Source organism: Netta rufina (assembly GCF_964035555.1).
Source record: "Netta rufina genome assembly, chromosome: 1".
In the NCBI taxonomy this organism is placed as follows: domain Eukaryota; kingdom Metazoa; phylum Chordata; class Aves; order Anseriformes; family Anatidae; genus Netta; species Netta rufina.
The window spans coordinates 128,889,601-128,906,453 of NC_140123.1; the positions used below are offsets into that span (position 1 = coordinate 128,889,601).

The 16,853-nt window shown below is 36.6% G+C and overlaps 1 protein-coding gene across 1 annotated transcript in view; it reads right to left on the reverse strand.

The window, feature by feature from the left end:
- Positions 1 to 408: 408 nt before the first annotated feature.
- VWF (von Willebrand factor) overlaps positions 409 to 16,853 on the reverse strand; it is a 145,656-nt gene continuing 129,211 nt past the window's right edge. The window contains exons 47-52 of the mRNA XM_084304359.1: positions 13,298 to 13,414; positions 9,299 to 9,397; positions 8,444 to 8,572; positions 6,783 to 6,822; positions 2,675 to 2,772; positions 409 to 743 (exon numbers count right to left, since the gene is read on the reverse strand). Of these exons, the coding sequence (XP_084160485.1) occupies positions 555 to 743; positions 2,675 to 2,772; positions 6,783 to 6,822; positions 8,444 to 8,572; positions 9,299 to 9,397; positions 13,298 to 13,414 (672 nt within the window). The 3' untranslated portion in view covers positions 409 to 554. The remainder of the gene's footprint in view (positions 744 to 2,674; positions 2,773 to 6,782; positions 6,823 to 8,443; positions 8,573 to 9,298; positions 9,398 to 13,297; positions 13,415 to 16,853) is intronic.

Here is a 16,853-nt window from a genome sequence, read left to right on the forward strand (position 1 = left end):
TTAGCCCCATTTACAGATGCTGAGGTTTTGCATATTGTACACAACATGTCCTTAGCACACAATTTCTTTGCATTCAACTTAAGGAGAAAAATGTGTATGGATTGCAGAAATATTTGGTTGCTTGAGCCATAATCATTATTGTGTACCAAGAACTCTGACTGTAAAGTACCATATGCATTACAGGTATACAGCATGTAATTAAGGTCTGAAGTGGGGAATGAAAGTACAAAGTCTCTGAAGTCAGTTCTAACAGCTTTGGGACATGTTCTTTAAGTCGAAGCAACTGTTTCCATTACCACGCCATTTTCTTTTATTGATGAAGATAACTTTCTATGGTGAAGATGAAAGACCAATGTAATCTCAAATCTCTCTTCTATAAACCATACCAATACTGCTCAATTGTGCTAGTAAATTTTATTGTTTGTTATGCTGATACAATTAGTTAGTCAGAATTCTACTAAATAAAACCATCTACAGAGAGGAAATGAGGCTTTCACTGTAAAGTTCTTTCATCATAAAGCTCAAGATTAAACCACTGGGCTCCTTCAAAATATTCACTCTGTACACTTCCGCAAATTGCATTCACACTGAGAGGCAGAAGGGATGTAATGTTGCACCACTGTGCCATTGGCACACCGGAGTGGAATCGTGACCGTTGTTGTTAGAGTGGCTGTACAGCAGCTGCACACATCTTCCCATTTCCCCATCTGAACAGAGTATCTTGTACTGCTTCTACACTTGCCCTAGACAGAAAAAGAGATACTAAGTTTGAATAGTGCCAGAAACACAGTGAAATCAAAATCTAGGTCTTCAAAACATCCATGGACTTCTTTGCCTGGAGTTCAGTGTTCTGCTGCAAAACATGAACTCAGAAACAGGTATCTTATTTCAGAGTGCGGGGTGCTAATCAAAGACTAATGTCTCGTGAACATAAGCATAGAAAAGAAGAGGTGAAGGAAGTGGTCATCTCAAAAAAATTAAAAAAAAATCTGTGCTTTAAAATACAATAGATGATATCCAGCATTATTGTGTTGGCTTCTGAGCACACAGAAAAATGGTAGTAAGAAACACTCTTATCACCTCAGCCATATGGGATGTGCATTCAGAAAGTGCGTTAGTCCAACTGCTGCAATCCCTTCAAATTTTCATTTTTTTCTGAGATGCATTTCTTGTTGCTCTGCATGCTAAGCATGTACACTGTTGTCCGCCCGATTGATATTTCCGTTGTTCTTCCTGTCTGATCACTTTCTGAATTTAGAACTAGCTGTCCATTACTTTGACGTACGCTTTCATGATATAAAAACAAAGGACCTCACATCAAACTCTGTCAGAGTCATTTGTTTTTGTGTTTTTTTTTCATTTTTATTTCTGATATTAATACCAAATATATATATATATATCATTATCAGGAAGGAGTTTAGAAAAAAACATACTCAGTGCCAACCACAGCAGAATCATTTAGTTTACTCAACATATGGCCAGACTCACAAAATAAAATCTGTACTCATGCAGGAGAAACTTCAGTACATATGACTTGATGGCAAAGAACCTGACTACCACTGATTTTTGTGGACAGGACAAGAGGTTAAGCATATATCTTCTTTTTCTTTTAATCAAGGATAAGTATTGTTGTTCTTAAAGCTTCCATTCATATTAAGTCTTGTGTAGTAAATGGAGGCCCTGCATCAGTTACCGATAAGAAAAGCCTGGGCATGTGTACTCCTAATAACCCGTCCCCATTCTTTTTTTTTCACAGTAGTCACGATAAACTGGAAGATTCATTTTGCTTACAGCATCAGATAAATATAATACTCAAGTAGCTGGGTGCAACCTAACTTCTTTGTTTCCATCCATGTACATCATTGTTAGGACTGCATACAAGGGTTGCATACAGTCCTTGTATGAAGCATGGTTATCTCAGATTGAGCAGTTGTCTTGCTATGACCCAGTGAGGGAAGAGAATTTCCTTGTTGGTTCCCAGTCTCAGGGAGATGGAAAGATCCAGAAGGGATGCTATGTTCCTGTGTCAAATGAAAGTTGCTATACAAGTTGTAAGGAGTGCTGGGCAGGAAAATTCCATACCATTAAGCTTTTAATCCAATTATGGAAATGAATAAGATGTGCAGAACACAACAGCTTAATGTTCTGGCCAACAGAGGAGTTATAGAGCTTACAGAGCACAAAAGTCAAATCACAGCACTTGAATTTAAATGTCTGTTTAAAGCATCATGCATCTAAATACCTATTTACACTCATAAGCCAGCTTCAGAGCCTACAGAAGGATATATGTACCTAATTATAGACTCAGATCTGAAAATCAGCTTTGGTTATACTAAGATGAAAATTCTCTTCTGTGTAGAAAGTCCTAATTAAACTATTTCAGAGACATTCATTTCTGATGGAAGCAAAGGAGTATGAACTAAGCCTTTGCACCTTAGATTATGTGCCTTTTTGCATAGTTGCTTGAATACAGAAAATCCATCATCACCAAATTACTTTAGAAAGTAAGTGTCAATTAGATTTACACAGTTTGAGTGACTCAGTGAGGACAGAAACTGATGCTCTGTTTACTGAAGTGTAGCCATGGTGGAGCCAAAAGGTCCCCTTGTGAAAGAGAGAAAAAGGGCAAGGGAAGAAGTTGGGGTGGGTGTGTGGGAGTGCTTTTATTTTTTACCTCACAATGAGAAATAGGCACTTCCTTTTCAGCCACACATCCATTGATGTTCCGAAATTGCAGTCTGGTACTTACTGGTCGACATTCCACTTCCAAACCTACAAAAGAAAAAGAAAAAGAAAAAGAAAAAGAAAAAGAAAAAGAAAAAGAAAAAGAAAAAGAAAAAGAAGGGAAGTAGGAGGAGAGGAGAGGAGAGGAGAGGAGAGGAGAGGAGAGGAGAGGAGAGGAGAGGAGAGGAGAGGAGAGGAGAGGAGAGGAGAGGAGAGGAGAGGAGAGGAGAGGAGAGGAGAGGAGAGGAGAGGAGAGGAGAGGAGCATTTGACAATGCTGATAATTGCTTCTGTGTGAATGAATTGCTCTACATGGATAAAGCAGCTTCCTAAAATTCCACTGGAGAACAGCTTTTCGCTCATAGAATAATAAAAGTTGGAAAAGACTTCAGTCCAACTATCCACAGCCACCAATATTACCCCCTAAACCATGTCCCTAAGCACCAGGTCCAACCTTTTCTTAAACACCCCCAGGACGGTGACTCCATCACTTGCCTCAGCAACATGTTCCAATGCCTGACTACTCTTCCTGAGAAGAAATGTCTTCTGATTTCCAACCTGAACCTCCCCTGGAGCAATTTGAGACCGTTCCCTCTTATCACTCATTATCTGCGAGAAGAGGCCAATCCCCATATTTCAGTTGACTGCTTTGTTTTAATGCTTCTTTGCAATCTAATGTCTGCCTTTTACTCCTTTTTGAAAGATTCTGCAATGCTACATTGGACAAGCCAAATCCAGAGGAAAACAATGAGGACACATGTAGGAACCCCAGTAACCTAATCAGAGAAACAGAGTATCTTGACCTGGCTACTCCTCAGACTGTCACAAGAGACAGATCTCATTCCATCAGAATGATGCCCTTCAAGATGAGTCAACGGGAGCAGCTCTCCAGATCACCTTATAGACTGAGGTGGATCACTGCCTACAGATGCGTAGGACTCATTATGGGATGTGAGGGAAGTACAGCTTGGGGTTTTATAAGACTCACTAGGGGATTTTTTTAGGGATGATAAAGGCATAAAGGTTGAGTGGTTGCATGTTAAACAGCTGCTTGTCCATATTTTTGTCTGACCTTGCCCTGCCCAACTTGGTCTCTGTAGTCTCTCCTGTCTTCTTATTAAACTCCATATCTAATTATGTCCTGGGTGATAGACTCTCTATTCTGTGTACATGTCTGTGTATGCAAGATATCCATATATATATATATATGGATTTTATACATATATAAATCTGTATATTAAGTGCCAGCAACAGCACTTGGACCACGGGTCATGGGGCCCATGAGGATGGGACAACACAACAGTTAGAGAAATACTATTGCAAAAAATCTAAGTTTGGGTCAATGAAAATTTTGCCGCTGTCCTCAGCAAGCCAGGAATTATTCTTATACTTATTTTCCAGTACTTTTTGATGTTTTGCTAGTAAGTTCCCCGTGTGATATTTTTGTTTGTTTTGTCTCTCCTGTCTAATGAGAAATTCACACAAGAAGCTGTAGGTCTGAATTTGTTATGTGTGGAGCAGCATACATAGCTTTCAATAATTTTTCTATGTGAATGTCATCTCCAAATTACCTGCGTGCCTTGCTAAAGCTTCACATTTTATACACACACACACATATACGTATAGACTACAAAAAAAAAAAAAAAAGCTTGAAAAGTGTTTCTGACTCCAGGGCTCTTGGAGCTGCCAATTCTCTTTTAATGATTTCATAACTTTATTTGATAAAACTTCTTCACATAGGAGGAATATGCAGTTTTGTCCGCAGAACTGAAAATCCCAAAGAAAATAATTGTTAGTCTCAACAACAGCTTTGCTGCCTTTTTGATCCTGACTTATTGACTTGCTCTCAAGTTACTTTACTTGTATCATTTACTTTTGTGTAGATTTTCTCCTTTGCAAAGTCATCTGCTTATAGATTAACAGGACGTATCCAGTTGAGATCAACTGAGAACAGACATAAGAAGCAGAGATGCAACTCATTTCTGAAGGGGGAAAATACGGAATATCCTTTAAAATTAATTAAGTCCTTTGTTAGTGCCACACCAAAAAACAAACAAACAAACAAACAAAAATGGAGAAAATAAGCCTGTTCAGTTACGTGCTCCTACTCAAAAGTATTTAAAGCCTGTAACAATGCATTTAGACACACTAATGAACTGCAATTGCCAAGGTATACTAAGAGAAACTGTTTTCTTAAACAACTTTTGCTCAAAGCCATGTAAGGACTCTACAGAGCCAAAGTCACCAGCCTAAACTGTGCTTTGAACTTGAGAGAAGAAATTAATTGCCGAATTGCTTATGGTACTAAGGTGTCTGCAAGACAAGCTCTTTCAAGACCTGGGAAGCTGATGTAGCCTACATCTAAGTATCTGTATCCATAAGAAAATGATTATTTTCTCATCTGAGCTTTAAGATTAAATAAATTACTCTGGTTTTGCAGTAGCTTTGCCAGATCTTGGCATTCCCTACAGAGTATGTAACAAACTGCATATTGGTACTGATTGTCCTGGTTGAATTCCAGGTCTGAGAAAGATGTAATTAATGGGGAGAAGTGAAGAATGTTTAGTGTCTAGAAGTGTCAGATTGATCCAAAACCACATGTTAATCACTGTTCTTTCTTTCATACACAAATCAACTGATAACTCACAATTAGTTGACTGCATGCAATATGTTGGCTTTTGCGTTGGATTCCTTTTTTTTTTTTTTTGTGAAGAAATCTGAATAGACAAGTGACCAGGAAAAGGACTGCACTATAACATGAGACTTCAGTTTTGAGCTATATCCAAGCAAATGTTAATGGGAATGAGGATTTGAAGGGCCATGCAATATGGACTCAGTTAGTAGTCCATTTATCCCCACATCTTTTAAATATTAAGATGTTTTTGAGAGTAGGTAATTTTCAGTATTCCTTCCTCAAAGACTAAATGTAGATTAATGCTCTCTTAACTAAATTACCTGTTTGAGTGGTTTGATGACAGTCTATCTCAATTGCTTTCTGACTTGCATTTCTAAAGCCAGAACTCACTGATTAGGTAGACAAGCAATGGCTACAAACTCTCTAGGAGTTAATTTCTTTCATCAGGGGTATTATTACATCAGCAACTGTGGCAGTGTGGTGATGGGCTGCTATACTGGGCATCTTTTATTTATTAGCACATGCATAGAGTAAAACAAGACATAGTGGAGGACAGGCAAGATGTTGATATTCTGACATTTTCTTTTGAAAATATCAATTTATTTTTTTTTTTAAACAAGCTACAGGTTTAGTGTTTTGTTTGTTGTTCTGTATGCTTTCGTTTTTTTTTTTTTTTTTTTTTTTTTTTTTTTTTTTTACTTAACAAGGAAAACCTGAGACATTGTCTGTTCAAAAAAGCTTCAGAGATTTGTTTTAGAAATGAGAGCCTATCCTTCCTCATGTAAGGAAACACCTTCTACACTCACAGACCAACTGACATTCAGATTATCTACACAGTGATGCATGAAATTAAGAGTTGCAGGACTTGCGCCTAAACTGCATAATTTAAGATGCAGGCAAGCTGTTCAACAGGCATGAACCATTGATAAGCATCTGCCCCACCAATTATTTTTGTTGTTGTTGTTATTACAATATCAAGAAACATTTATAATTACATTATTTTAACCATCTCTTTTTGCTAAATACATTTTAAATCCATTGTATATTCATGAAGTGGTTGCCTCACATATTTAGTATCAGGTTATGTGACTTGTCAACCTGCGTGTGATACTGTTCCCATTCTTTTCAGATGAACGATTAAATATAATATTCATAATTCAACATCTGCAAAACAGTATATACTAAAATGCATAGAGTATCTATTTCTTTCAAAGTGTTTGTGAAGACTGACAAAACACATGTTCTAGTGGAAAAAACATGATAGCAGTACCCATATCAGAGGGGGTGACTTGTCCAATGGTTTATTTTGACTACATTGCTTATCCCTGTTTTATCAAAGTACATATAATATTAAACTTTGCTCCTTGTCCACTAGCTTACACTTCCTTCAATTGCCAAACAAGTCTTTTTGCTTATTTACTTACATGTGTCACAGCAGGTATTGCCAAGTTTTGCAATTCTCCCCTAAAACAATAAAAAATACTTCTATTTTGGCACAAGCAATAAACACTTGGTCTGCTGAAAGCCTAAAAAAAGATGTTTGAAACACTGTATTTAGGTAAGAAAACTGCATTTCTATACTGTATACAAGTATAAGTCTACATTAGTAATCATAATTTCATTTTAATCCATTTTAAGTTGTTGAACTTGTGATTACATTTGTTGAAAACTAATTCAAAATATTTGATGATTTTAACAAGTTCAACACTTTAAAATACTGCTTTTACCAGTTTATAATATCAGCTTTTTAAAGTAAACATGTTGAATACAATCAATTTGGTAATGAATACAAACCAGTTTTGGGGAAACAAAGTGATAAAACCCATTCATATTGAAAAATTCATAGTGAAAGGGAAAATGGAGAATTATAATATTTATGCTCTGTGTGATAACATTGTTTTAAACACCTGAATTTACACGCAAAATATAGGAGGATTTTTATGGTTAAACAAACAAACAAACAAACCCCACTAAACTTTTGCTGTGTAACTAGACCCAAAAAAAGAGCTAATTTTATATCTGAATTAAATTTTGGAATTTCTGAAAAAAATTTGTTTTGGAAGGGATTAAAATAAATGCACTTTGGGAAATTTTGAATTGTAAGTAAGTTATTCTCCATTGTTTTACAATAGGGACCTTCACAATGTGATAATAATCCCAAGGTTGTAATATAATCCAACATTATTATAACTTTTGTTTGTATAAAAACCTGTGTTCTGCAGTGATTTCACAAAGTAATAATAAAAAATAATTAAAAATAATAATAAATTAGAAAAAAAAATAGATAATGGAAGCTTTATTCTTCCTGTACTTAACACATCAAGACCTCCTCCATTTGCTTGAGGTGTGTGTTGATAGAGGCTTGCTCATGAGCTTTGTTAAATGTTTCCTATGTCCTGCCATACATCCTGTCGTGAAAGTGGGACCAGGTGGATATAGTAGCTGTGTGATGCTTGATAAGCATCCAGGGCACCATGTGATACATCCCTTCCTGGAGTCCATAGCCTGCCCTCTGTTCCTCAAAGACAGGTGGACAAGTTTAGTAGGGCTTTTAATATGACATTATACTAAACCACTGCAAACGTGGAAGCTTGAGCTCTTCCCAGAATACAGGTAAAACTTCCTTTTTCTAATCTTGTAAGAGGGTAGCAAAAAAAATGCCTTAGTATTTCATACACATCACCATAGAAAAAAGGGGCCAATTTGACTGTTTTCTCAATATGCATAATTATTCATGCAGTTTTTCTCTGAATACTGAACTGAAAACACTGTGAGAACCATTTTCTTGGTTTTGCTGCTTCACGTGGAATAGAATTACTGCAATCTCAGCATCTCTCCTGCAGCATAGACCCACATTAAACCAGCATATATTTTAAAATAATAATTAAAAAAAAAACAACAACAACAACAACAAAAAACAACACAGTTTTCTGAATTTCAAAGAAAATTCAAATTCAGTTTATCCAAGGTGCTGGGAAAGGGCTGGAGTTTTCCATCCCTAATACATATACACATAAGGTACCTACATACTGAAGCATAAACATGACAGTCTACTAGGAAGCCTAGGGGCCATTTCATTACTTACACCTTCAGCCAAACATCTTCTGGAATCAAATGGAGGACAGCCAGTGATTCTCCTTTCCCAGATAAATTCCCCTTTCTCATTTATTTTACAGGAGTGATTATCACAGCCATCCTGAAGTGATGCATTTGGCTGTAAAGATTTAAGGGTTGTTAGATTTACACAAAAGCACAGGTCAGTAAGTTTTCAGGATACTGTACATCCTGACTATTCCTTTATTGAATTAATTGAATAATTAATATAACATGGGGGGTGAAGTTTACAAAACATGGAAATCTTCAGTAAACAGAATTGCTCAACAGAAATCTTCTGAAAATAATTGTTTACTTTTATAACAGTACTGATTACAGTTCAGCAATGATTGCCAAAACCTGACCTTTTTCAGTTCTTACCAGGGAAGAAATTTCCTTTATCCACTTTCATTTAAAATTAGGTTTTGAATTTCCTGTAAGTAGCTGTTTGAGTTCCTATTCCAGTTAAACTTCTTGAATAATACTCATGCTTTCAGATATATCTAGATTGTCATTCTAGAATTTTGTGCTATGGTGTGAAGTCTCCTTTTTTCCTTTTACAAGCAACAAAAAAACGAACTTTCTTGAGAAAACATTCTGGGATATAAAAGATAAGGCATTAGTAATACCATGCTGCCTAACCAAAAAAGAGAAAAAAAAATGCACTTTTCTTGGAGCCATCATAAGTCTGGGTTACATTTATATTAAATAAAATATTTAAATATTTTTATAAGCTAATAAATAATTAACAATTGATAAATATTTATAAGTATTTAAAATAGTTCATTATAAATTAATAAAATTAAAATAAGATTAAACTGTAAAAGAACTAGTTCTTAAAATTTACCTGAAGGTATTGAAGCCTTCCATCTCTCAGTCTGATGCTACATGAAGTTGGCACACATTTTCCACAGCAAGAGCCAGGGATTTCCTGCCTTCTGTAATTCTAGAATGTAAAGAAGTTCACATGGAAAATTTTCTGGGTTGGTTTTGTCTTAAGCATGCTTATTTCTAGAAGGCTGTTCTGAGGGGACAGAAATTCAGTGAACAAAGTGATAGCCAGCAAAATATTGTGAGTTGTTTTGTTTGTTATTGTGTTTGTTTTTTGACAGTAGGCCTGGTTCAATCAAATTAATTAGGTACTTTTGTTTTATAAAAACTGGCATTAATCCTTATAATAAATAGGAAGATAAGTTTATTTCCAAATACGAAGCCTCCTCTGTCCAATAAATTCAATATTCTTTGACTATAAATGTTGCAAGACGGGGTCCATTAAACAAGGATTAAGAAGAGAAAAAAATGTTATTTAAATTTTTAGAGTGGCATACAGTTCTTTTGTGGTGGGTAGGAACTTCTCCATAAAATTGAAGACTGTACAGTGCAACTTGGAAAGTGGTTTTAGAAGCTTAAACTAAGAGAAAAACATTAAGCAGGGAGAGGGAAAGGGGAGAATGAAGCTGAGATGGAAAGTCTGAACTACGGATAGAAAGAGAAAATGGTCTGACAAAACACAACAACATCAGAGAGTGTATAAAATCATACAACGAAAAGGGGGAGAAGGAAAGAAGAAAGAAAGGAGACTGACAAATGGTCAAAGGAAGGAAAAATGGTGACAGGGAAAGGAATATGAGAGAACAAGCAGCAATAGATGGAGAAGAAGAAAGGTATAGAATGGATAACAGGAAAAAAAAAAAAAAAGGAAAAAAAAAAAAACACAGAAACTGAGTTTACACTTGAAGTGTCCCACGATGTCCTTCCAGCTGCTACACATAACTAACAGCTGCTTATGATGAGCTGAACATATTAAATACAACAAACACTTTTTGTTTGAGTGAAGGCGTGCATGCTACCGCTATGTTTTTTTTAGAAAAAGAATTTGGGGAGGGTATGGGTTTACTATTAAATCATTGGAAGAGAGCCTAGTTCATTGTTATTTAGGTGAACTTCCTCTATTAGCCAAAATGTAAGCACCTAAAGCAGGTCATAAAATGACAGAAAACACATTGACCTTGATGAACAGAGAATGCTGCAATTGGCTGCTCTTCAACAGCCAGTGCATTTACTTTCATAGCTTCAGCATCCAGTAGAAAGCAGGTGCTCCTGAGAGAGTATATACCCTACTCCATGATTTTGTCCATTATGAAAGAATTTCTTTTAATCTGGGTATACCACAAAATCAGTGATTGAGACAGGAAAGATCCAAGTGTGTGTGAATCCTGCTGGCCTCAAGGGGATAAGATTTTACATATCTTATTTGATTTGTTTTTAACTCAAACTCCAGAGTTTCATTACAATGACTATTAAGGGATACATACACCTAGACCTGTAACCTCTCTTGAGTATCTGTGCTTAGTAAGCGCTTAATTTCATTGTGTTTAATAAGCCCATCTAGAAATAGATCTTTCTTCAGTTGTTGTTCATTTGTTTTTTGTTTAGTCTGTACATTTGAGTCAAGTGAGGAGAAGGGGCCATTTGGGAATTGTGTGGGTGGTAGAAGAAGCAAGAGTGGAATGTTTCCCCATTTGTTTTTACAGTGTATTTAATTGATTCCTCTACCTTTAATATCCACAGCTGGCTTCCTGCACTGAAAAGCAAGAATTAATGTTTGTGCATGTTTGCATGGAAGCATATGTATGCACACAAATTTCTGGCCATTGATTCATTCTAGTGTATCTGAGTGCTTTTTTCATTGATCTGCAAGGTTATATTTTGTGAAAGTGAGAAAGATGTTCAGCACCATGCTTAGCCATTTATTTTCCTTTCAGGAATATGTGTCTAAAATCCTACCTTATAGGACAGTGATATTAGTGTCCATAACAACACCCAACTATTCCAGATTCACCCTTTTGTCACAGGGTGCATCTATGCTAGCAAAGAAATTGGATCAAGACCTTTTTTCCCACCCCACAGACAAGTGGAACACATGTGCATGTCTAAATTGCCTTCTCCCCATAAAACAGACTGGCTTTTTCTATAGTTTCTTTATAGTTGGCTGAATATGAGCCAGAAGTGTGCTCAGGTGGCCAAGAAGGCCAACGGCATCCTGGCTTGCATAAGAAACAGTGTGACCAGCAGGGCTAGGGAGGTGATTGTCCCCCTGTACTCGGCTCTGGTGAGGCCGCACCTCAAGTACTGTGTTCAGTTTTGGGCCCCTCGCTACAAGAAGGACATTGAGGTGCTTGAGCGAGTCCAGAGAAGGGAGACGAAGCTGGTGAGGGGCCTGGAGAACAAGTCCTACGAGGAGCGGCTGAGGGAGCTGGGATTGCTCAGCCTAGAGAAAAGGAGGTTCAGGGGTGACCTTATTGCTCTGTACAGGTACCTTAAAGGAGGCTGTAGTGAGGTGGGGGTTGGTCTGTTCTCCCACGTGCCTGGTGACAGGACAAGGGGGAATGGGCTTAAGTTGCGCCAGGGGAGTTTTAGGTTGGATCTTAGGAAGAACTTCTTTACCGAAAGGGTTGTTAGACATTGGAACAGGCTGCCCAGGGAAGTGGTGGAGTCACCATCCCTGGAAGTCTTTAAAAGACGTTTAGATGTAGAGCTTAGGGATATGGTTTAGTGGGGACTGTTAGTGTTAGGTCAGAGGTTGGACTCGATGATCTTGAGGTCTCTTCCAACCTAGAAATTCTGTGATTCTGTGTGATTCTGTTGGAAACAGTTCTTCGATTATGCTAACCACTGACCTGTGGTTACAAACAATGCCTAGGCATTGTTTGTAAGACATGCAAGCTGGGCCACTGCTAAAAATTCATCAGCATAAGTGGTTGCAGGCCATAACTTGAGCTTTCAGCCTTGCTCTGTTTGGTTTATTAGTGAATATGAAACCACAGAAACTTGACTTACTACGTTGTCCTTTCAGTTCTACTTAGGGATTGAAAACTAGACTTCCCCAAAACTCTGCCTCCCTCTTTTGCAAGGACCCTGTCAATCTATTTTTCTCCCGGATATCAGCCAGGAATCCGATATGATCATGTTAGAGATGTGGCTCTTTGATGCAATGGCCACTGCTAGCAGAGCCCCTGCATTTGTTTGAGCACATTGGCATCCATTTATTATCCAGGTGAAGGCAGAAGAAGAACGTGCATTTTCAGTTTTTCAGTGAAAACTACTTGCTTGTCTACATTCTTTGGACAGGGGAGAACTAAGGCAGCCTCTGCAATTTGTTCAGCTCTCCCTCTTCTTTAGGTACTGGTGCTAAAGCAAAAAATATGTGATTCAGCAAACTAGTTTGGCACTCCAGTCACACTGTTAGTCAGTGGAGTAAAAATGGGAGATATTTGCCCCTGGCTTTTCTAGACAAGATTATTCCTTGCACATGATGGAAGCAGCAGCAAAGACTTCAAAAAGACCAGTGGAACTGATGGGGACAATTACCTCAAATCACTTAAGGCATGGCTGGGGACCAGAAAGAAATATTACTGGGCTCAGCTGTTAGAAAATTTGGAAATAGTCATAGGAAAGCCCTGAAGCAGGGAAATCTGGCTCAGCTGCCAGTCCCAGGATGGACAGATAATATTGTAGTGGAAAGGATAGTTCCTGTTACTAATGATTTGCTAAAACTCATTTTGCCCCAAAGGTAAGTAGTCAGAAATGTACAAAAAAATGTACCTCTGGACCTGAGTACTATGAAAACTTGCCTTTTTCTACACTGTGGATTCAGATCACATTTGATATTTTTGATCTAATTCATGGTAAGAAAAACAAAAGTCCATGATTTCTCAGAAAAAAAAAAATGAAGAAAGGCAACAGGTCCCAAGGTTGTACACTACATAAACTGGTATATACAATGAAGAACATGACCTTATCATCAAACACTGTTAATTAGAGCATCCAGACCACTTGTACTTACTGTTGGGCATGGTTCACAACTGAATTTTGTACACGTCAGGCTGTATCTCCGAGAAGGCATTGACTGCAGGGAGCAGAGACACGTTGTACATTGATCCACCATCAGGCGTTTCCATGGCTGAAACATTGGAAACAGTTTGTAGCCATCAGTGACTGTCTCCTGAGCAAAACTCAGACAAATGAGCAATTTCATCTAGGTTAAGTGTCTTTCATCAAATCTTGTGCTTTAATTCTTTGCAAGAGAAAACAGAAAAATGATGTGCATCCACTTTCCAGAGATCCAAATTTTGCATCCACAATCCCTCAACAAGCAACCCAACAGAAGGCTATTTTTCAAGTAAATAATTTAGAATTCCTTAATCTGCAAAATGGCATGGGTGTTTCTTACTTTCCTGCTTACAAAGCTAGCAAACAAGCAAAGAGTCCTTGAAAGTGGCAAGGAATGTTTTGTCACAAGATTTTGTCATGTGTTAGGTGGTTCCCACCAAGTTCATTTTTCCCAAATGTAGTGAATTGGTTTACTGACAAGATTTTTTTTTGTTGTTGTGATTTTTTTTTTGTTTTTTTTTTTTTTTCTTGAGTGATCACAACCAACAGTTCATGGACAAAAATTACTTGATATTGTTCTTACAAAAACACTGCTTAGAATCTATGGAGGCCTAAAAGCTTAAAACCAACAAAGATGGGAGGAAAAAGAAAAAAAAAAAAAAAAAAAAAAAGAGAGAGAGAGAGAAAAGGAAAAAGAAAAAAAAAAAAAGTAACTGAATGGTAACTATGAAGTTCATAGTTACAAGAAAAGCAGTAGCTGAGCTGGCCCCCCAGCAATTTGTTTCCTTGAATCCACCACCTTTTCAAAGCAAGCAAAAATGGCATTTAAAACACAGTGGAAAATGCCACGATATTAGACAGGAAAGAACAGGATGTGAAGTTAACAGTAGGATTCCTAGTACTTAGAGGAATTCTAAATCCAAATTCTTTCTGCCTCACAAGTATACAGCCTTTCATTTGAACCAGTATGGTTGTATAGAGTGCATTTAACATTTTAATAAATAATAAATAATAATAATAAACAGACACTGAATAGCATAAAATAATAAAAGCTTCAAGTAGTGCTTTGAATCCTAGTCAATGGACTATCATTGCTGACTTCACTGAGAAAAGGAATTTCCTATGCTTACACTATGCATATCCTCAAATTCCTTTTTTCTTCCACACAAGTAAACATTCAAAATCAAGAAGCAGGCCAGAGTAACTGTGTAAAAGTATGAGTTTATGGGTAGTTCTGAGCCAATACTCCCACATATACACTGAAGAACAAATGTTCTTAATAAAAAATAACATTCTTAGATTGGACTCCGGCATAACAGATGCATTCAGAGCATAGTGGCTTTCAATAAAGCACCAAAAACAGAAATCGCTCTCTTCTTAGTTTATGGAGGTCTAGAAAAAAGATTCTCCACAAATAATATGACAGAGGTTGTAATAACAATGGGAAGGTCCTGATCTTTTAACAATTCAGCTCAAGACCTCAATACAGGGCTCTTCACCATTTTCAGTTTAAACTTTTATAGTGAATATTATGACATTAATCTGGAGAGTTAAAAGTGCTTGATGTACGGCATGAAGCCACACTTGTAACATTTTCCTATAGGTGAGGAATAGATAACAAATGTGATATGAAACATTAAACTCTTAGCATTGGAAAAAGTTCAGATATCAATATAATAGTTCTAGTACAGACTACATGGCCTCAGAAGGCCAACCAATCCACTAGTATTGTTCTAATGGTTGGTAAGTCTAAACACACAAAAGTGCACACACATACACAAAAGCCTTGCAAATCAAGGAGATGTCCTCATCCTGGTGACATATTTCAAAATACATTCGAATTTGTTCTTCTTACTATCTTAAACATTTAACTCAGGCTCTCTAGAAGTAAATACTTATCACAGAATGCTTAGTAACACTAGACTTTCACATCATGAAGAAAGACTCAATAAAGCCACAACTGATATTACAGTTGATATCCTCTTTGTATCTTCTCCTAAGTTCTAAAAATTTGATTTTATAGGAAAAGGTAGCTGAAGTCTAGCTTATCACTGCTGTGGGAAGAAATGTAGGGCATGCTAGAAACATGTTGAAACAAAATCCTTACACACAAGTAAGTTCCTTGAACTTTTGGGGGAAGGTCTTTGATCCAAGGTTTACATCACAGCTTAGTTTTATTATATTTGTTTAGTGTATTTAGTGATCAGCATGCAAATGGACTTTAACAAAGGATTTCTGTGAACAAACAGTTTAGCATGACAGAACTGAGTGAAATAGTTTTGATACAACTTTTTCCCTTTATATAATACACCTATCTTGTGTTTTCTTGGCTTACATAGTATAAAATGCCAACATCTGCTAACCCTGTGTTAGTCAGTGCAATCAAAATAACCTGCATAAAGCCAAAATCTACTCAGATCTCCTTCAAGACTGACACTCAGTAAAAGCCTGGGAAAACAGATGAGTGATGCAGATAATCCTTTTGGTAAATACAGCCACCTGCTTGGAAGTCTGCAGTTAATGCCCACAGCATTGTTAGGACAGTGGAGTGAATGCAATACACTAAATTACTGGACTATAATATTGGTAACCAGATACAAGACAAAAATGTAAAGGGATTAAGGACGCAGTCAGTTAACAGAACTGCAGTAAAAGACTCAAAACTTGGAACTATTCAATGAATGAGTTAATAAATAAAAGTTTTCCCTTGATATAAAACAAACTTGAAACCTAATCTTAAAGGACATAGAATAAGGTTTTGAAATCCAGGAAGTATAAACTTCTGTGGACACCACATCTTCTTTCCTCGCCAGAACTCTGCAACAGTCACTGAAGTAGAGAAAAATGTAAGACAAAGCTGTAGCAACTACAGCTGCTCAAAAAAATTTAGGCATACAGCTAATTAGCTTTAAAAAAATAATTAAAATAAACTATTTTAAGTTAAATGAAACTATTCATTAAGACAAGTTCTAATTTAAGATCCACTAAATATTTTTATCATTTTTTCCATCAAACTTTCCATTTTGTTTAGAAAGTTTCCAAGGTTTATATCTCCTCTCAAATTTCACATTTTCCATCCTGAGAAAATATTTTAGTAACTGTGTTGTTGAATGCTAACAGCCTGATACGGTGCAAAAGGAAAAGCACAGAAGTAATGCAACAGCTGGTGCCTACCTATGCCCTCAAAATCTTTCACAGACTGTGTTTGATAAAATGGCCAATTGTCAAGAAGACAAACAACACATTTTAAAAGCCGTAATAAAAGAAAAAGAAATTTATAGAGATCCAGATAGCAAACAAAAATTAATCAAATTGTAGTTTAGTGACACCTGAAACACTTCATAAGTTCAGGCCAATTTGGGAAAAAATATTAAAAAGGAATTTTTTTATTATTTGACAAACTAAATATTTTATTTTTTGATCTTCAAAATACAAATACTCCTGGTTTTGCATTCAGCATAACATTTTTTTTCAAACATTGTTTATGTCTTACTTAAAGCATTTTAAAA